We start from the raw sequence: 19,835 nt of genomic DNA on the forward strand, positions 1-19,835 counted from the left end.
ATGATAGTTTGGTCAAATCAGGCTACTCTAAGGCGCCGGTCATTGGCTAAGTACGGAAAGATATAAATATCTCCCTGTGTCTTTCTTGAGACGGGAGACGGTGAAGGATGGCTGAGCCTGCAGCATGGGATAACTACAGTTAGAAGGATGCAGCTACCCGACATATCACACGTATGTATACGACATGACACATATCGTGCATTATCTCAAACATTTACGAGCTTGATTTGAAAAGCTAGATGGGCCACGGCTGGGGTTGTACAGAGTTCGTATGAATGCTTATCTACACTGTTAAATGGCCGTTGCATGTTAGCGCTTTTTAATGAACAAGGCATCAAATCTACGATGCATTATCTTGATATTTAGTGACTATATGAACCCCCACCGATGATATGATATACCCTTTCCGATGAAGTTAGAAACAAAATGCAAAAAGAACGGTAGAAATGCAAGTATGCTAACGAAACGTCAACAGGGGCGAGAAACCCAATCAGAGTTTGAATTTCTCCAGATATTTTGTGGCTTCATCCAAAGCCTCGTCGACTTTGTTGACCTTAGTGCCGTTGCCGATCGCGACGGGTGCCTTGCCTCCGCTTTGCCTCCTACGATGCTGGATACGGCACTGGCCCATTCATTAGCTGATGCACCCTTGGTAGTAAGGTCCTATTAGAAGGTACGTTAGTGGCAAGTATTGATGTTGTAGCAGGCATTGGCAAGGGAACATACGGGAGTCACGTAACATCCGTGGGCAACCTTGGATCCATCGGCGGCGAAGACGTACAGCGCTTTACCGCTCAATTTTGTCTTGACATGAGTCAATGATTCGCTAATTGCCTTCTGGTTTGCAGAGATAGGCAGTTTGATAACCAGCGACGGGCTGTCCTTGTTTTCTTCAAAGTATGTAGAGATAGTGTCGATAGCAGTCTTTACCTCAGCCTTCTGAGCGGCCTTCTGGGCATCCGTAATCTTTTTATGGATTTGGGTGAACTGGTTGCGGTATTTGGTCTTCTCAACGGCAGAGATTGTAAGCTGGTTAAGATCAACCTGTAGGCTCTTAATCTCAGCGTCCCTCTCGGGGCCGGCAGACATCTTTTCGAAGCGGTTGAGACGTTCACCAAATTCGCGAGCAACACGCTGGACTTCATGTGCATCTTCGCCCGTTACGGCGATGATACGGCGAATTCCTTTGGCAATACCGCTCTCTTCGAGAATGACAAGGTCCTTGATGTCACCAGTCTTTTGGACATGAGTGCCACCGCAGAACTCGATGCTGACGGCTTCCCAGCGGGGATCCTTGACGTTCTTTAGAATCTCGTCAAGCTCGACACCGACGGATACTACACGGACAGGATCGGGATACGTCTCTCCAAACACGGCACGCACGCCAGTGATTTCACGGGCAGTTGAGAGAGGCACTTCCTGTGAGTAGACAGCACAATTCTGACGGATATAGTCAGTAGACATGGATTCAATCTTCTCCAGGTCACTGTCTGAGATAGCGGATTTGTGGGAAAAGTCGAATCGCAGCTTCTCGGCAGCAACAAGAGAACCTTTCTGGTCGATACCATCACCTAGGACCTCTCTGAGGGCAAAGTTGAGAATGTGGGTGCCGGTATGATTGTTTCTAATTGGCCATCGACGCAGTTCATCGTATTCTGCAATGACGGAGTCATTGACGGAGAAGTTACCGTACTTGATGAAGCCAGTATGTAGAACGTAACCACCGTACATTTGGACGTTTTGAACATCTAGCTCAGCCTGACCATCAATAACGATCTTGCCAGTATCGTACTCCTGACCACCCTGCTCGGCGTAGAAGTTGGTCTTGTCGAGGATGATGCCAATCTGCTCATCAGCGGGAATATCTTTAGTTGAGTCAATGACCTCCTTTCCATGACAGATAGCCTTGATGTTGGCAACAATGTTTCCCTTTCCAAACTTGGCATCATCGTTGGTCTTTGGCACACCGTTCTTCTCAAGCGTGCTCAAAGTGTGAACAGTTAGTTTGAGAAGATCAGAGGCAGCTTTGGCTTGACCCTTACTGGCCTCCTTGGCCTTGAGACGTGCCTCTTCAAACTCAGCGTCGTCAATTGTCAGTTGTCTCTCTTCTGCCATTAGGCGAGTAAGGTCAACTGGGAAGCCGAAGGTATCGTATAGCCGCCAGACATCAGCACCATGAAGCTTTCCGGCACCAGAGTCCAATGCTTGCTGAGCATAGGTTTCAAACTGGCGTTCACCTCGGTCAAGAGTTTTGGCAAAGGAGACTTCCTCTTCGTCGAGGATCTCCATGACATCGTTTTGTTTTCGTTTGATTTCTGGAAACATGTCGCCCATCTGTTCTACGAGGGCGGGGACAAGCTTTGAGAAGAAGCTGCCAATCTCGACCTGCATGTATTTTCTGGCATACCGTACACCTCTTCGGAGGACTCGACGGACAACATACCCTCGTCCTTCGTTGTTGGGTGCAGCTCCATCGGTAATGGCAAAGGTGAGTGTTCTAAGATGGTCAGCGACCACTCGGTAAGCGGTATCTATTCCGTCGACATCCTGAGCACCAAAGTTACCGGTGTACGGCCGAGCACCTGTGATATTTTGAATGGCGGCAAACAGAGGGGAGAATACATCGGTATCATAGTTCGATGACTTGTTCTGGAGGATTGATACCAGTCTCTCATATCCTAGACCAGTGTCGACGTGTTGGTTGGGCAGTGGCCGTAGGGACCTGTCCGGCTCTCGGTTATACTGTATAAACACGTTATTCCAGATCTCGAGCACATCTGGGTCATCCTGGTTAACGAGATGGGCGGCGTTTCGACCTCCAATTCTGTCATAATGGATCTCACTACAAGGTCCGCAGGGGCCCTGGTCTCCCATCTCCCAGAAATTGTCCTTCATGTCACCTGTGAGGATATGGTCATCTTTCACACCAACACTCCGCCATATATCTCTTGCCTCTATATCGGGGCCAACGCCGGCCGCCTCGTTGCCTTCAAAATAGGTAACGTAGAGTCTATCAGGGTCTAAACCGTAGACTTTGGTGAGAAGCTCCCAAGAAAATTGGATGGCCTCCTTTTTGAAGTAGTCTCCAAAACTCCAGTTTCCCAGCATCTCAAAAAAGGTCTATACCAGAGAACATCGTCAGCACCAGCTCGCCTACCACCGCAGCGAGGCCACTTACATGATGATAGCTGTCCTTTCCAACATCGTCGAGATCCTATAGATCCATTAGTATCCCCTCGTAAGATTTTTTATGTACCCCCCCTTTTTTATATAGATATGGGTAATAGCGGGGTCATACATTATGTTTTCCACCGGCACGAATACACTGCAACCAAGCCAGTTAGCAAATATATCATCTCAAATATACGTAGGCGAGACAGACCTTCTGCGAGTTATGCGCACGTTTCAGCTGAGCAAAATCGGAATTGGGGTCGACGGTGCCTAGGAAGATACTCTTATACTGGTTCATCCCCGCGTTGGCGAACAGCAGCGTGGGATCCGACAGCGGGACGACCGAAGACGACGGCACTGAGAAGAAGGTCAGCCAGCAGTTCGCAGCAGCTCGCCAGCCCGAGGGCCATCGGTCCAAGCATAGCAAGCAATCAAGCATCCAGACAGGGGAATACCGTGAGAGTCATACCAAACGTGTGGCCGTTCTTCTTGAAGTAGTCGAGGAATGTGTCACGCACGCGCAACGCCGGCCATTCCACCGTCTCCTGGCCGGCGGGCGGTTGAGAAGAAGTCGAGGCAGCCATCCTGAGCGACGTCCAGGTCCAGCGATGCGATGAGCTGCGGAGGAAGCGGTTGTTGTGGCAGCGGAGTGGGAGAGTCGAGCTGGCGCTGAGCGTGCGAGTCACACCCAAGAGTGGATTTGGCGACCAAGCAAACCTTGCGCCCATCCAAGCGTCGCTTTCTTCTTTTTCCTTCTACTTTTCTCTCGCGTTCGCTCTCCTTCTTCTGCCGCCGTAACGCACCAGGACAGGGCTATATAAGACGGAAACGATGCTCCTCGACGGCGAGAGACACTGAGAGCCCTGTGATGTCTGATCAATGGCGCCAGCAGCGGCGGGGAGAGTCGAAAAGCGTCGCGGGAAGCGAGCTGCGGAGGAAGAGCTCGACGGTGAGAGACGACTGAGGAAGAAGTTCGACCGGCTGCGACTTGGTATGATGAAGCTGCCTTCTTCTCCGTGTTTCTGCTCTCTATCTGCCTTATGCCTCTGTCGATTGACGTTTGGATAGAGCGTTATGAGGCAGTTGAGCTGCTGGTGTTTTTCTTTTGCAGAGTAACTCTAGCTGTTACGGAAAAGAAGCCTTGGAGGCTAACAGCTTGGTTGTTTTACAGACAGATTATCCGAACAGACACGGCTTACGCCCGCGACGACGACAGCAGCAGCAGGAAGATACGCTCTAGAAGCTCATAGACAGGCAGAGGGATGTGGGAGTACCGGCTCGCCGTCTAAACATACGTCCTCGCGGGTTAGCAATGGCGATGGGATGCAGGTTGACGACACCAAAACACGAGTATATATCACCGATCTAGAAGAAGAGATCGCCGAGATAGAAGAGGAAGAGAGGCAGCAGGCGTTAAAAGTAATGATGCCAGAGATGGAGAAGCAGCTCATGTCGATCCCTACGTCGGTGCTTACGCATAAACCAAAGGAGGAGCGGAACAACGCGCTGGTGCTGTACCGTGTTCCGGCAGCGTTGGGAATACCGGCTGAGCAGGACAGTGTTCGAGCAGCGATGACGGACGTAAGAGAGCGAGCAAGAGAGAAGATGGCAGAGAGCTACAACGGACAGGCGGAAGGGGAGAGAACAGCACCACCGGCCATGTCTGGAGACGGTGAACAGTCGCCAGGCTACGATTCAGATCCCATGGAGATCGACGAGAGTTAGATCACTCACCCACACCCACATTCACACCCACACTCACACTCACACAATGGCTATATAATATATGGTATCTTCATGTAGCAATCATTAGTTCTATAGAAAGCTCCCGCCCGAGAAGCGCGAGTTAAAGTCAGCAGCTTTATTCAGCATTTCCCTACGCTGGGAATGGCTGATCTTCGAGGGCGCTCTGATATCCTTCTCCTTGTCAAAAGCTCTAGCACTAGGGTCGTCCTTTTCTTGCTCTTCAGTACTGGCCTTGTGCTGAGAATATAGTGACTTGTTCCTATTCTTTTCCTGTTGTTCCACATCTAGTTAGCCGGCTGCTTCAAGTGTTATGCAGATGTCAGATGTAGAGACTCACGTTATATTCACGAACATGCTTCGACATCTTTTCTGCTCGTTCAGTCGCCAATGCCTTACCAGCATCCGGTTCAGATGCAGCCGATGCAGCAGCCGGCGCCTGTATGCCCATGACTTCATTCTGCAGACGCTTCCTCTTCTCTTCCACGGTTTCGGTCCACGTATTTGATGGGCCTCCTGCCTTTGAAGCAGCCGGCCGAGCAGGGTTTCCCGTGTTGAACTTTCGGTTCTTCAGCTTAGTGGGATCCATACGGGCTGAGAGGTCGAGCTGATCGGGTGGCTTCAGCATCCAGTCGTCTCGCTGGATTACTTCCGGCTTCGATGCTGGTGCACTTGGTATAGGCTGTGTGGGTGCCTCAGGCTTTATGGCAGAGCTGGAGGAGGCCGGAGGAGGCAGGGAGGGTCCGTAATCATCATCACTCTCGTCTTCTTCATCGTCTTCGTCTTTATCACTGTCTGGTCGTGCGCTGGGTGGCATCATTGGTCCCATTACTCTGGCCTTCTTCGGCGGCGTGTCTGGTCTGGCTGGTCCGATATCTCCATCTTCTTCGCCTTCACTGTCAAGTTTCCGCTTCGGCGGCATCACTGGCCCATAATTTCCTCCCATCTTGTCTTTTCCTCGTCGTCTTCGTCTTCGTCTTCGTCTTCTTACTTCATCTTCTCGTTCTCGTTCTCGAACCTTTTGATATACACTAGCACGTGATATATCACGTGGTAATTAAGGTGACTTACATAAGGTTATTCCAAAAAGGAAATTCAACGTCGATCTCTTTTCGCTTGAAATTTCGAGTCTTTTCGACCTTTTCGACTTCAAAAAACACGAAGAAAAGACGAGATCAACCTGTCGAGCCGTGGAGGATCTCGTACAATACGTGCTGACCGACCGGTAGCTCCATAGGTCCCCGATTTGACTGACCGGGTGACGCATTGCGGAGGAGAGATGGCTGCCATCCTGCAGGACAGCTCTAGCTCCCGGATAAACAAACAAACAGATACGGAGTACATATGCAAGTGCCAGCGAAGTGACGCAGGTTGCCACAGTCCGTTTGACAGACAAGAAAACCACCATGTAATCCAACTGCCGGCCAAGGTTGCTGTCCAAGGACTTGTTCTCCGGATGGCCCCGCGAGCAACCAGGGTTGAACACTAGCCTGTACCCCGGCCAATTCGCTAAGCCGATATTGGGTCGTTCACTCCGGGAATGGAGTGAGATGCTTGTGATAGCAAAGCTGCTGGGCCAGGGATCGTCCTTCGGGGCATCCAAATTCCCTCAAGCCTGTTTACTCTAGGCATTGTGGTGCCTCCTGTGGCGGAGACGTTTACACGGGATACGCTACTAGGTAGCTTCCAATAGCAGCTTTTCCTGTTCTTCCTTTTTTCGCTGCGGAAGAATAAAAGAATGAGCGAAGAAAATCGCCATCCGGCTTGGAAAGCTTAGCTCGGATGTCGCTCAAGATCGCAATCTAAGTATACGGGGTTACCTTCATATCGCTTAGCTCGTCCTAGGGAAACACGAGCTCAAAGTGCAAGCCTACGCGGGGGAATGGGGGCACCCCTACCTTTATATCTCCACCTTTGGCCGTATATCCCGGAAATTGGCATGATATCCAACACGAAGATATGCCTGAGCACTGAGTTATCCTAGCAGCTGTCAAGGAGGGGAAAGGGAAAATTTTCTTTTTGGTCCTTCTGGAAGGCACTATATTTACCATGAGGATCATCCCTAGTTATGCTTCTCTCTTTTTTCCCTTCTCCTTTCTGCGCGCCAGAATCAGGTCACATTGATTCCTTTCTTCAAGAGCAAGTCGTGTGTGGTTAGATTCCACCTTTACTCTTCGAAGATGCGCGGACTCTCTTATGCTGTCTTGGCCCTCGCTGCCATAGATGCTGCTGCAGCTGCTAGCCTTCCTTTCCTACGAAGCTTGCAGCATGTAGGCAAAAGAGACCCGGCTGCTCGCAACCTTCCAAACTACGACTTCTCTGGAGTTCCTCCAGTTGGCACCGTGCAGAAGCGCCAGGCCTCTCACCTGAACCACAAGACAAAGAGTTGGTCTCCCTCACTTCAATTGTCCTAGAGTCATGGGAGCTTCTACCTAATATCTGCCCATGAAGGGGATATTCCCGCTCACGGAATCGCTGAAAGTTTAGGTAGCTAACATTCTTCCAATACAGAGTATGCTGTCGATGGAACCAAGATTCCAGAGGTTCAGTTCGACATTGGTGAATCATATGCCGGTCTCATGCCGATTTCGACCAAGCGCGATGAATCCCGCGAACTTTACTTTTGGTACTTCCCATCTGAGAACCCGGCCGCGAAGGATGAGATCACCATCTGGCTCAATGGAGGCCCGGGCTGCAGTTCCCTGGAAGGTCTCCTCCAAGAGAACGGTCCATTCCTCTGGCAATACGGAACTCTTTACCCAGTTCCTAACCCATGGTCATGGACCAAGCTGACCAACATGGTCTGGGTTGAACAGTGAGTCGCTAGAATCTATCAAAAGTCATCTATACGAGAGCTTAACTGACAACAACTTACCCAGGCCTGTTGGAACTGGTTTCTCTCAAGGAAAGCCATCCGTACGATCTCAAGAAGATGTTGCTACACAATTCTTGGGATTCTTCAGAAACTTTGTAGATACTTTTGACCTGCACGGCAAGAAGATCTACATTGTTGGTGAAAGTTATGCCGGACTTTATGTCCCATACATTGCTCACGCCATGTTCGAGAAGAAGAACAAGCGATACTTCAACGTCGAGAGCACCATGATCTTCGATCCATCCATCAACAAAGATGAAATTCTTACTCAGGGTAAGGCAGTTGCCCTTCCAATCACTGTTGTTTCATCATTATTAACGAAACCTTAGTTCCCGCCGTTCCGTTCGTTGATCACTGGCAGGGTCTCTTCCCTTTCAACGAAACTTTCAGCAAACACATCCACGAAACAGCCGATAAGTGCGGCTACACTAATTACATGAAGGAGCATCTCGTCTATCCTCCGAAGGGTAAACTCCCTGCCCTTCCGAAGGCCACCCCCGAGTGCGACCTCTGGACCGCCATCTTTGACGCCGTCTCTCTCGTCAACCCATGCTTCGACGTGTATCAGGTTGCCACCACCTGTCCACTACTGTATGATGTTCTCGGATACCCAGGAAGTTTCGAATATCTGCCTGCTGGAGCAAATGTCTACTTCAACCGCACCGACGTGCAAAAGGCCATCAACGCTCCCATCCAGAAATGGACCGAGTGCTCTGAACACCCCGTCTTCGTCGATGGAAAGGATAACTCTGAACCATCATCCTTCACCATCATCCCCGATGTCATTGAGAAGTCTCCTCGTACTATCATTGCGCACGGAGATCTTGACTACGTTCTTATCAGCAATGGCACACTACTTAGCATCCAGAACATGACCTGGGGTGGTGCACAGGGTTTCTCCGAGGAACCCTCTAAGCCTCTTTTCGTGCCATACCACGAACGCGGTAGCCTAAGCACCCTCTCTGGAGCCGGTGTTTTGGGCCGCCACCACACAGAGCGAAAGCTCACCTATGTTGAGCTCTACCTGACTGGCCACATGGGGCCTCAGTACAACCCTTCAGCCTCATACAGAATATTGGAATATTTGTTGGGCAGAATTGACGACCTGTCCAAGTAAGGTGACGGGTGTTGACGGAAGCTCAGAAGATATATGCACATTTAACAAGTTATGAATATGTGTATAGGTTAATTATTCTAATAGAACTAATGCCAATGATATAATGATAAGTATCTCTCCAGCTGATTTATCCTACCAAACCAGTCAACTAGCCGATAGTTTAGCGGTAGTGAGTATATATAAACTCCATCTTTCTTAGCCAACAAACTTATAACTAAACCGGTACCCGACGATAGTTAAATACAACCCGTTGAAGCAGTGTTTACCAGACAACCGACCGCTCTTGCGTCTTATATTGGTGGCCACTTGGGTTTCGGGCATTTTGAGGGTTATACGTCCCTCGTGGGCCCTCGATGATTCCATGACTGTTATGGCGATTGTTATTCCACTTTTCGTACGTTGGATCACTATACCCCTGAGCTGCATCCTCTTCTTCCTGCTCATCTCGTACAACTGGGTACACATGGCTTCGTCTGCTGGCAACCGCTGTTCTCCGGGGGTTTGAGGGTTGGTACTCTTTAAAACGACTCTCCGGCTCGCGTTCCAGAGACTCATAATCCCACTGCTGTTTTGGTTGGTATGTCCGGTACTTAGCCTCGAACTGGCGCCGAGGCTTTGGAACAAATAAGATTTCTGTATGGCAAGTTAGCAAGACTAACCAAACTTTGGATCTATAAAGCAATATTGATAGCTTCCACTCACCCGAAGGGGCCCTTTCTGTATTCACTTGAGACGGCCGTCGTTGAATGCTGGCATTTCTGGAGGGTCTCGTTGAGACCTGCCTCTCATAGTCCGGGGCATCATACCAGCCGCTCCCTTCGTTATTATCATCTCTGCGCGATATAGTACGGCTATATTCCCTTGCAAGGCGGCCATTGTTCCAAGTTTGATATTGAACATTTGGCGGATCTTGCGGTTCATCGGACGCAAATCTGCATACCTTTGCTTGAGGCGGCCGTGTGTCCCTTAAGGAGGAAGATAATTGACGTGGCTCTACACGGCGTCTATCTCGCACTGGTGAAGGCGAAGGAGTCGGAGATCTAGGTCTTCTCACCCGATCATTACTATCATCCCAATTCCCATTTGCCGGTCTTGACCAAGAGCTGGCGTCTTTGACAACAGCCTGATCAGCTTGTCTTAATGCCGATGACTCTCTGTGGGCATAAGATCTTCTAGCGCTGTCGGGCGGAACAACCTGCACTTCATCAAAGCTCCCGGACTTATAAAAGGTATGGAGCCTAGGGTCTCGTTGGTAGCAATGGTTATGATGATGATATTGGTGGTGGTGGTGATGGCGACTGCGCCTATGGTAGCAACAAGAGCTGCATGTATCTCTATAGTCAGGGAGCGACTGATAGCTCTGTTCGGCACAGCAGTGTGGGCTGCTAGAAGGAGTTGGAAGGCCGTAATCGTGGGAATTCCCCCGACGGCGGAATGTACATAGGCCTGGAGGATTCGGACAAAAGTGGAATATATTAGGAGAGGACTCTATCTTCGTAACAGGGACTTGTGGCTGTGGATGCGGAGGGGGAGGTAGTACAGGAGGAGTAGGATTTGGAGGTTCCTGAGCCTGGGTAGCCGGAGGCGCGGGAGCTTGAAGTATCTGGGGAATTGGAGATGGTTGAGTAGGATGCTCCTTGTCAAGAACAGGCCTGGATCTACTACGTCTCCTTCTACTGTGTCTTCGACCTCTTCTAGGTCGCCTCTCGGTATCGTCGCTTTCAGTAGTGCTCTCCCCACTGGAAGTATAGGTGAACCTGCATTTTCGGCATACGCTGGTGGGAGGTATCTGGCCTGGGATAATCGGATGCCGATACTGATATGAAGGAGAACGGTACCGTCCACAAACTGCACATCTGTGTCTTGTCTCTGCTGCTGGAGCTGCGTGGGCCCTGGAGTAGGTTGGGCTTTGCGGCTCGAGAATAGGGGATGGTGCTGGTGGAGGAAGAAGAGCAGCATCACGATGATACAGATTAGATATTGCCGGTTCAAATTTTCTTGTAGCCAGTTGGTACTCTCGCCCATAATTATGCGTCTGAGCTGGGCCGTCCGTCAAAGGTATGGGTTGGTGTGTCTCCTTAACCTCAACTGGGTCAACGGGGTGAGCACCCGGGCTGTATGTATAGGGGAAACTCCATGAAGAGCCGTCTCGGTTAGGCAGAAATGCATCGGCGAGTATCGACTTTGTCGGCTTGATCTTTATCGGACGACGAACGAATCCGACTTTTCCTGAGGCGAGTTTCTGGACATAGGTTGCCCCTGGTTCCATCCTGGGTGGGATTTCGGAATACCTTCAACTGTTGTTAGACGCAATAACTCCGGCTTCTTGGGCATATTCACGAGCAAACCTTTCTACAGCCATTCCAGGTAGCCACTTAGCGAGAGTAGCCTGAGGGAGAATGACGTGTTCTCTCTATTCGAATAGGCAGAGTAAGGGAGTCAATACACGGTATCATGGACAACTTGATATCAGGATAGCCATTTGGCATAACAAATATCGATAGTAATAATAATTAGAGTAAGAATAGTAGCAGCAGCTTGACACTAGCAAGCGTCCAGCCTGCCGTTCAATATATCAAGCAGTATCGAGCCGGAAGTCAAGTTGTAGGGGAAGCAACAGCTGGCGCGAGAGAAAAGAAAAGAAAGGCCCTTTTTTGCCTGGTGTAAAACAAGATATATAAACTACATCTTGTTTTTGGGTATATTGTCTATTATAATAGTCTTCTATAAGACGAAAGGCGAAATATGCATGCTCATCGATAGAGTGCTACTGTGTTGGTTAAAGAGCTGGCGGCATTCGCCTTTGGCATCGTGATGGCGTTGCGGATGCGCCGACAAAGCATCGCGATTTAATCAAGGGAGCTTGAGGGAGATGCCGTGAAAGTGACAGCTACAGGAAGCAAACGAAGACTCTGCTGTGTTCTTTCAGCCTGTTGATTTGCTGATATCCTGCTGATATTGCTATCTATGGCTGGCTGTGCTGGGCAGTTTTAGGATTTCGTGAAGTTCAGAGTCGCTTTTTTCTTTTTGGCGATGACAGCAAATTTTCCGAGTTTGATATTTTCAACACACAACCAGGTATCCAGAATCTACTGCAGATATATCGCTATTTTGACTCTCTATTCTTAAGGATAGGAGACTTCATGGTGTTAAATGATCGATAACTTATCATACAGATAACTTTGGCTTTGGATGTCTGAAAGCTAGCCACGAGCTGATGGCCAGTGAAGACAGCTGCCGCGCCTACAGGAGAGTCGATAAATGATATCGAATATTCCTCTTCTTGGGATATATATACCCTCCTTGAAGATAAATATATTGATGGGTTCATAGATGCAACCCATGAATGCATACGATCTTTGTTGTTTACCATGCCTTTTCTCAAATATCAACTTGGAGCTTGAACCAAGCAAATAACCGCTGATATGGCTATTGAACATGGCCTCTCCCAGACTTTTGTTATGGATTTCCAGAGATGAAAATGCAATACCTGGTTACAATATTCAAAATCCCTAACCAGATTCTTCCTGATGTCATTTCTTTGCAGCTGTCTGAGAATACCCCAATACCACAAGCATGCATAGACAGCCAAGTGAAATGCTGCATCTCCAGCGTGACAGACAGGCAATATCAATATCAAAAGGCCGTCGTAGTCATCGCCGAGAGTGCTCTTGTTTATATATAAATCTCCTGTCCTGTTGTTTGTCTGCCTGTCTTCTTTCTATCAACAAACATCTTTCACATCAGATATTGACACCTTTGACCCCATAAGAAACAAACCTGATAACTCTAAGAGAAAGAAAACACCCATAATGTCTATATTCAAGCTTATGGTAATCTATTTTACCCTCTTCTGGGTTGTCAATGCTGCTCAGCTCCTTGACCTCGACTCACACGGCGTCATCCCAGGCGCGTACATCGTTGTGATGAAGAATGGTGTCTCTTCTCATCAATTTTCCTCTCACGTCCGTTGGTTGAAGAGAGCTCACCGTCGAAACCTGGCCAAGCGCGTTGCTCCATTTACAGAAGGACTCAGCTCTACCTGGGATATTGCAGGATGGCAGGCCTACAGCGGCAGCTTTGACAAGGACACCATCCAGGAGATCTTGAACCACGAGAATGTAAGTCATCTTATGATAGCCTGAACTGAATACATTACGGCTAATCCAGTATCCAGGTGGAATTCGTTGAACCAAATAGAGAGATGAAGGCTGCCTCTACTATCAAGCAGGAAAATATCACCTGGGGCCTTGCACGTATCTCTCACATGGAGAACTTCAGCCATGACTACGTGTCTACATATGGAGAAGGAGAGAACCTCACCTTCTATGGAATCGATAGTGGTATCGACATCCATCAGTCTGACTTCACTGGCCGTGCTCGCTGGGGTATCAACGTCGCAGACCACATAGACATCGACTGCATTGGCCACGGAACTCACACTGCTGGCACAGTTGCCGGTCAGAGCTTTGGTATCCTCAAGAAAGCATCTATTGTCTCTGTCAAAGTTCTTGACTGCTATGGTCATGGTGATACAACCAAATACATTAACGGGCTTAACTGGGCTATCAACGATGCCAAAAAACGCGGCCTTCTAGGCAAGTCCGTCATGAACATCAGCCTCGGCACTGGACGCTCTAGAGCTGTGAATGAGGCCACAGTACGTGCACAGGAAGCAGGAATCTTTATTTCTGTTGCTGCCGGTAATAATGCTATAAATGCTGAGTTCCTCTCGCCTGGCTCTGCCCCTGAACTCTGTACGGTGGCTGCAAGCACCAGAAACGATACCAGAGCATACTTCTCAAACTACGGAGCGCTCAGTAAGTTTACCTACGCCGCTGTTCTTGTACAAAACTCGAAACTCGTTCTCGCATTTGATTCCATATAAAAGGGGCTAACATTTTTCATCATGGCAGTCGACCTGTTCGCGCCAGGAGAGTACATTCGGTCCACTTTACCCCATAACCGCACCGGAATCATGTCTGGGACTTCTATGGCAGCTCCTCATGTCTGTGGTATTGGTGGACTTATCATGGCTGCTGAAGGTCTTGCTCCTGAGCAAGTCTGTCGCCGCCTCAAAGAGCTTGCCAATCCGGCCATCAAATATGCCGGATTCAATACCACTGACAAGCTTCTTTACAACGGCAGCGGAGCATGAATGAGGAAAATCTTTTACGTAGCCTACATGAGCTGTCAATTAAATAGTTCCGGAGCTAGTGATAGCATAGTAATGCAATACAGCTATGATACATGTTGAACTGAGTAATAATTCTCTGGGGCCCATGGAGGGGAAGGGTCTGTAGTGCAATTACCAAGTTCCACCAGAGTCATCCTGTGCAGGTTGGGCATTCCACGCAGGGACGTCATTGTTGCCCTTGGAACTGCTCTGTTGCTGTTGTTGGACATTCTGTAGCCCAGCAGTAAGGGAAGCTGCCAAATTATTATTCTGCGGAGGACTCTGAGGAGGATTAGTAGCCCTATTATTATAGCCTGTAAGTTTTGATGGAACGGTGAAGACCTCTTCCTGGGCTGGAGCATTATTCCAGTGCGAAGGACCGGATTGTGAACCATGGTTGGAGTGATTAACGCGGCCATTTTTGCTCCCCAGTGGACTTTGATACTGAGCTGGCGCATATTGCTGGGCATTTGAGCTGACTCGCTGATTTTGGGCTTGCGGTGAGCTGGAGGCCTGAGGGTGACCCTGAGATGGCACCACCATTGGTTGTCCAAGAGTCTGAGCAGCCAGCAGTCCCTAAATGACCGTCAATATACAATATACGTATTAGACTGACAAAAAAAAAAACGGCATACCTGAACGTGGAGTAGCTGCTTGAGGATCTCCTCTCGAGGAAGAGACTCCAAAAGTTTTCTTTCAGCTTCAACATCTCGCTCAATTGGCTTGCCAATCTCCGACTCAACGACATCTAGTTAGGCGTAGGTTAGGAGTGAGTCCGGTGGTAAGATTTGCTAAGTGATTCACTTGCCTTTGACCCGATACTTGAAAATAAATTTTGCGTACGGCTCCTCCATTGTATCAAGGTATTGCGGGACTTTAATCTTGTGGGAATACCTTGAAGATCTACCAACCTGAACTTGATGAGAGAGTGATCGTTCTTGGGCAACTTGCTCGGGAACTGTATATAATGGGGGCTCGCTCGCTTCCTGGCCCTGACAGAATGGCGTAATCAGAGTATGAACTCTTTGGATGGGCGGTGGAGATTTCCATATTGGACCCTGAGCTTGGACTGGGATTATTGGAGGAGGTGGCGGAGGCGGCGGGCTTGATGGACCAGGCTGAAAGTTATTATATCCATTATTTGGACTGGGAATAGCAGCAAATTGCCCATTGTTATTGTTTCCGTGGTTGTCGTTTGAATTATTGTTTGGCCAGCCAGCTGCTGGGGCATCCCCATTACCCGATGCTCCACCCTGTGCCATCCAGTTTTGTCCATTCGACTGATTGCCATTGTCCCAGGAAGTACTCTGCTGCTGGCCTTGGGCATTAGTGTCGAAGTTGGAATTGCCTTTGTCCCAGTCATCTGTATTGTTATTTTGTTGATTCCCTTGGTCTTGTCCCCAATTGTCGTTTGTAGCATTGTTTTGATTGTCTTGGTCGTTCCAGCCAGCTGAGATATCATTGTTATTCCCGTTCCAATTCGAATCGCCTTGATCATTATTATTATCCCATGATGAATCATTATTGTTTTGATTGCTGTTTGAAGTATTGCTACCACCAGCATTGCCTTCACCATTGTCTGTATTCGTTGTTGTGGTATTATCATTAGGATTGGGCTCTTGGGTTTTCTTTCCTTGCGTGCGATTATGACGATGCCGACTATGATGGTGGCAGCGTCCGCTAACTCGTTTATTGTCAGAGATTATATAGCAGCCGTCGTCTGTAGTATCGGCTGTAGCATCGTCTGTCGCGCAGCACTTGGTGTTTGAACATTGGTGGCAAGAATGGCCAATGTCTGGTTTCACCTCCTGTGCCGGTTGAGCTGAGTTGACATTGAGGATAATAGAAGGGGCACATCCACGGTTACCGCTATGCAATTCTTCTGATACTAGATTTTGACAATTTTTTGGCGCTTCTGAAGATATCTTCCCAGATGCTTTCCGAATCTTCCATCCCGTACTTTGATCTTGTTTCGGCGTTTGGGACAGAGACCGTCTTGGCTTGGAGCGGTGTTCTCGAATGTAAGAATAAGAGTTATCAGAGTCCTCAACTTCTTGCCTTGTGATGCGATCAGTTGGTCTCCTTGATCTGTAATATCGATATCCTCGGCGGATGTGATCTGAACTTGCGGTTGATTCTGTGTCATACGACTCCCATCCATTCTCCCAGTCTGACTCTTGCTCCGGCTGAGGCTGATCTTCCCAGTGAACCCGACACCGGGGTTCTGGCCTAACAGTATTTGGATGGTGCCGTCTGGATTTTCCACAGTTTATGGAGGATCGGTGGCCTTGGCGACGGTCACGGCTCTCATGTGGAACTTCATGGTCCTCGCGAGCGCAAGATTCGCAGCAACGTATATCATTTCTGCGGTGTCTAGAATCATTTGCTCCGTCAAACAATCCTCCCATAATCCCACAACTTGTATCATTTTCCTTGGCAGTAACAATTGGGCTGGGTAGGCATTCATCACTTGAGATGCTCTGAAGGTCTGCAGTGTGTCCTCTATACATCAGTTTTATGTTCGAAATCTCATAAAATGCCAATGAAAATTCGTATAGAGCGGCCTTACCATCCAGATCTGGCCCAAATGCCATAGCTGATTCTGGGCTGAGAGAGCCTTCAAGCGAGGACTGATCATGCCGCGACTCACACCGAAGGACAACCACACATATTTCGCCCAAGTTATCGAAATGGGATTTGTTGACTTCTGGCATACCGGGCATAAGTTGTACTAGAGAGCATATTAGCGATACATTGGGTATATATATTCATGAGGAGCAGAAACAAGAAACAGAGTATCAGATATGTTTACCTTTTTGAAGTGGCTCAAATCTCCATGGCCTTCCAATCCAACTCCCATCTGCCAGGCGTTCTTCTTTCTGGCGGACGCAGAAATTGACATCTTTAGTTCTTGTCTTACCTTTAAAATATCCCTTTTTCACGACTAAATCATCTCTGTTGCGATTGCATTGGTAGACGCCATCCATGTAAACGAACATGGCCAAACCAGGGGCAATATAACCACTGGAGGTGAGGCGGATGGAAAACGGGGTCGAGGCGGGTTGAACAGGGATGAGACATTCAACAGACCCATCTCGATAAGTAATGCCATATTCTTTGAATGGTATGCTACAGTTAGCCCATTCAATATGGCAGGTTAGTTGTTTTAGAGTTGGCATGGTGCGTATTGTTGATTTCCTAAAAATAAACAATAATTTGGGGAGGAGAGTGAGAGAACGCGGTGGTGGGTATTGTTTTGAGGTTTTAAACCATTATTCGGAGCCACTAAAATCCATGTGGCGGAAGTTACCGTGAATATCGGCTGGCCAAATTTTTCACTCATCCATGAACTCTGGCAGAGGTATTCATTGGACTCGGGAGAATGGTATGTGTCTCTAGGTTGGAGTAGGCTGGACACCACCTAGAGAGTGACATATACGTAAAAGTAGGGTATATCAACAGTCAGAATAAGAAATAGTTCCAGGACTATTTACCAGTATCTCCTGTGCCTTGGGGTTGTAAAGTTGAAGTTGAAGTTGAAGCTCAAATCGACGTTGGAATTGACGATTTCAACCAACCGGTCACCTGACTCTCAGCCTCATTCACTGACCTCTACTCAGGACGAACATGAAGGCTCTAGGAGTGATTTTGAATTATGTAGATTGAATAGACATGGAAACAAGAATTGATATTGGATGCCACGTTACATTTTAGGATTACCAAAAGTTCCATGCCGTTCTTTGGCTGATGTTACTCTAACCTCACGGACCTCTAGTCAACTCGATACCCATGCGAAATCCAAGCCTTCTTCCTTCGCTCCTCGCAAGGGTATACATCTAGGCCTTGGAGTAATACTCCCTTTCGCTGGCCGAGCTAACTATAAAGCAAAGTGTATTGACGCCCGTCGGCTTCTTTTATAGTGTACACATGTTTGGTTATATCTCCGCTTTGTTCATATTCATCTACCTCGGCCATAGTTTAGTTAACTACCCTTGTAGCTGGATAAAGTATACGACGGGGACAGCTCGGCCGGGGTATGTGCCCCTCATCAATCCTTCAAGCACTCGGGTGGCTAGGACGAAGACCGAGATACGTATTTACCCCTCTCACCGGCCATTTTCAGGGTAGAAAGTAGAGCTAAGGCTGCAAGAGAGATAGAAAAGGTGAACTGCACATGTCGGTGTTTGGTACTTTGTTTTAGCTTTTCGAGGCTTCCTCGACCTGTAAAGAGATTTTTAGAGTCAGTTTACCCCATTTCGACAGTATTAAGAAACGCAAGGTCATAAAATCATACTACTTTTTTGTCTGTCAATTCATCACCAAGAATAGTTCCTGTAGTAGAGAAAATAATATGATCCCAGTACATAAACTTTCTTTTTTCGATCTTTTCTTCACACTTGTCGGTCAACAGATTTGGTATTTGACCAGACTTCCCGATTGGGTCTTATAAAACGGTCCAGTCCCATCCACGGAGTATTGATAGGGCTTTCGCCGGTGTACAAGAATACGTCATATAGGAAGCCACCAAATAAACAGCCAAAGAACGGAGCGACCATTGGAACCTAAGTATAAAATATCCGTCAACGGTAAGGTTCATATTCAGAAGGTGATAGAAATGGAAATAGAAGTAAGAGTAACTCACCCAGAAATAATATCCTCCAGCAGACCATACTTCATGTCCATATCCCAGGAAATAGGACATCAATCGAGGCCCAAAATCACGAGCAAGATTGATCGCATACCCAGTTTCCCATCCGAAGCAAGCACCAATGCCAAATATGAGGAAGAACAGCCCAAGGGGCATTAACTTTCCCGCACCAAAGTTCTTATCATCGGCCATCGCGTAGATGCAAAACATCAGAATCGTGCTAGCAATGAATTCTGAAAAGAATTGACCAGTTTTAGTCAGAAATGGAGCCGGGTATGTACAAAATATGCCGGCTGTGGAGGTGTCCAATCCCACGGTTCGGATGTCGGGTCCGCCTTCGAAGATGGTAATAGCAGATTTGTAGTTTGCATAAACAATGCCGGCTGCGCAGAATGCTCCAAGGAGCTGAGCTAACATGTAGATAGGGAATTTCCTCCAAGGAAACTTCCGAAAGACGCAGTTTGCGAAGGTTACCGCGGGGTTGAGATGACCTCCAGATATCCCTCCAGAACAATAAACGCCCAGCATGACTCCGAGGCTATTGGAAAATTATCGTTAGAAACAAGAGATAAATTCTCGAAATGTTGCCTGTTTTTATTCCTTGTACTCTTTGTCCCCAAGTAGAAAAATGCGACTCACCCCCAACCCCACGATATCGATTGATAGTCTCCTTTCTTTGATTCACTTAGGACGACCTGGGCAACAACACCATCGCCAAAGAGAATCATGATAAATACCCCAAAGAATTCAGCAAAAGGTTCGCGGAATTTGGTCCGTATTTTGGTCCATAGTAATTGTCCGGCGGGTTTGGGTACATCCTCAGGAACCAAATGTGGAGTAGAAGGAGCCTGCAGCTTTTCAGGAAAGCCGTGGATAGTGGAATGAATTCCGATTCCATTCAAAGAAGGGCTATTGTGTCCCCTTTCGGTGCTTCCTTGAGAGATAGCCCTGCCATTCTCACTATGCAACGTGTGGGAGAAAGATATCCCATTTTTGACTGGGTTAGTTGGCCAACTCTCGTTCACTGCCGGAACATCCATGTATGAAATGTAGGTAAGCTGACGGATGAAAAGAACCACAAAAAAATAGAAAAGTGCTAGGGGAG

General features: G+C 48.1%; 8 protein-coding genes across 8 annotated transcripts; 3 read left to right on the forward strand and 5 right to left on the reverse strand.

The window, feature by feature from the left end:
• Positions 1 to 468: 468 nt before the first annotated feature.
• MGYG_04995 (alanyl-tRNA synthetase) lies at positions 469 to 3,755 on the reverse strand (the record flags this gene model as incomplete). The annotated part of the gene is made up of 6 exons (XM_003172355.1): positions 469 to 663; positions 727 to 3,120; positions 3,179 to 3,214; positions 3,299 to 3,325; positions 3,383 to 3,528; positions 3,641 to 3,755. The coding sequence occupies 6 exons, from the start codon at positions 3,753 to 3,755 to the stop codon at positions 469 to 471; spliced, it is 2,913 nt and encodes a 970-aa protein (XP_003172403.1).
• Positions 3,756 to 4,050: 295 nt separating this feature from the next.
• Positions 4,051 to 4,896, forward strand: MGYG_04996 (hypothetical protein; the record flags this gene model as incomplete). Its single annotated transcript, XM_003172356.1, has 2 exons — positions 4,051 to 4,162; positions 4,343 to 4,896. 2 exons carry the CDS (start codon positions 4,051 to 4,053, stop codon positions 4,894 to 4,896), a joined length of 666 nt encoding a protein of 221 aa, XP_003172404.1.
• A 90-nt stretch (positions 4,897 to 4,986) lies between these two features.
• On the reverse strand, positions 4,987 to 5,860 carry MGYG_04997 (hypothetical protein; the record flags this gene model as incomplete). The annotated part of the gene is made up of 2 exons (XM_003172357.1): positions 4,987 to 5,187; positions 5,255 to 5,860. 2 exons carry the CDS (start codon positions 5,858 to 5,860, stop codon positions 4,987 to 4,989), a joined length of 807 nt encoding a protein of 268 aa, XP_003172405.1.
• Positions 5,861 to 7,094: 1,234 nt separating this feature from the next.
• On the forward strand, positions 7,095 to 8,906 carry MGYG_04998 (carboxypeptidase cpdS; the record flags this gene model as incomplete). Its single annotated transcript, XM_003172358.1, has 4 exons — positions 7,095 to 7,299; positions 7,426 to 7,729; positions 7,794 to 8,062; positions 8,119 to 8,906. The coding sequence occupies 4 exons, from the start codon at positions 7,095 to 7,097 to the stop codon at positions 8,904 to 8,906; spliced, it is 1,566 nt and encodes a 521-aa protein (XP_003172406.1).
• Positions 8,907 to 9,168: 262 nt separating this feature from the next.
• MGYG_04999 (hypothetical protein) lies at positions 9,169 to 11,175 on the reverse strand (the record flags this gene model as incomplete). Its single annotated transcript, XM_003172359.1, has 2 exons — positions 9,169 to 9,539; positions 9,609 to 11,175. The coding sequence occupies 2 exons, from the start codon at positions 11,173 to 11,175 to the stop codon at positions 9,169 to 9,171; spliced, it is 1,938 nt and encodes a 645-aa protein (XP_003172407.1).
• A 1,543-nt stretch (positions 11,176 to 12,718) lies between these two features.
• Positions 12,719 to 14,064, forward strand: MGYG_05000 (oryzin; the record flags this gene model as incomplete). Its single annotated transcript, XM_003172360.1, has 3 exons — positions 12,719 to 13,027; positions 13,084 to 13,726; positions 13,823 to 14,064. The coding sequence occupies 3 exons, from the start codon at positions 12,719 to 12,721 to the stop codon at positions 14,062 to 14,064; spliced, it is 1,194 nt and encodes a 397-aa protein (XP_003172408.1).
• A 150-nt stretch (positions 14,065 to 14,214) lies between these two features.
• On the reverse strand, positions 14,215 to 17,261 carry MGYG_05001 (hypothetical protein; the record flags this gene model as incomplete). Its single annotated transcript, XM_003172361.1, has 4 exons — positions 14,215 to 14,658; positions 14,718 to 14,819; positions 14,898 to 16,813; positions 16,895 to 17,261. 4 exons carry the CDS (start codon positions 17,259 to 17,261, stop codon positions 14,215 to 14,217), a joined length of 2,829 nt encoding a protein of 942 aa, XP_003172409.1.
• A 1,212-nt stretch (positions 17,262 to 18,473) lies between these two features.
• MGYG_05002 (aquaporin-3) lies at positions 18,474 to 19,770 on the reverse strand (the record flags this gene model as incomplete). Its single annotated transcript, XM_003172362.1, has 3 exons — positions 18,474 to 18,644; positions 18,725 to 19,268; positions 19,370 to 19,770. The coding sequence occupies 3 exons, from the start codon at positions 19,768 to 19,770 to the stop codon at positions 18,474 to 18,476; spliced, it is 1,116 nt and encodes a 371-aa protein (XP_003172410.1).
• Between the last annotated feature and the right edge of the window lie 65 nt (positions 19,771 to 19,835).

The sequence above is a fragment of the Nannizzia gypsea genome, genomic scaffold (assembly GCF_000150975.2).
Source record: "Nannizzia gypsea CBS 118893 supercont1.4 genomic scaffold, whole genome shotgun sequence".
In the NCBI taxonomy this organism is placed as follows: Eukaryota; Fungi; Ascomycota; class Eurotiomycetes; order Onygenales; family Arthrodermataceae; genus Nannizzia; species Nannizzia gypsea.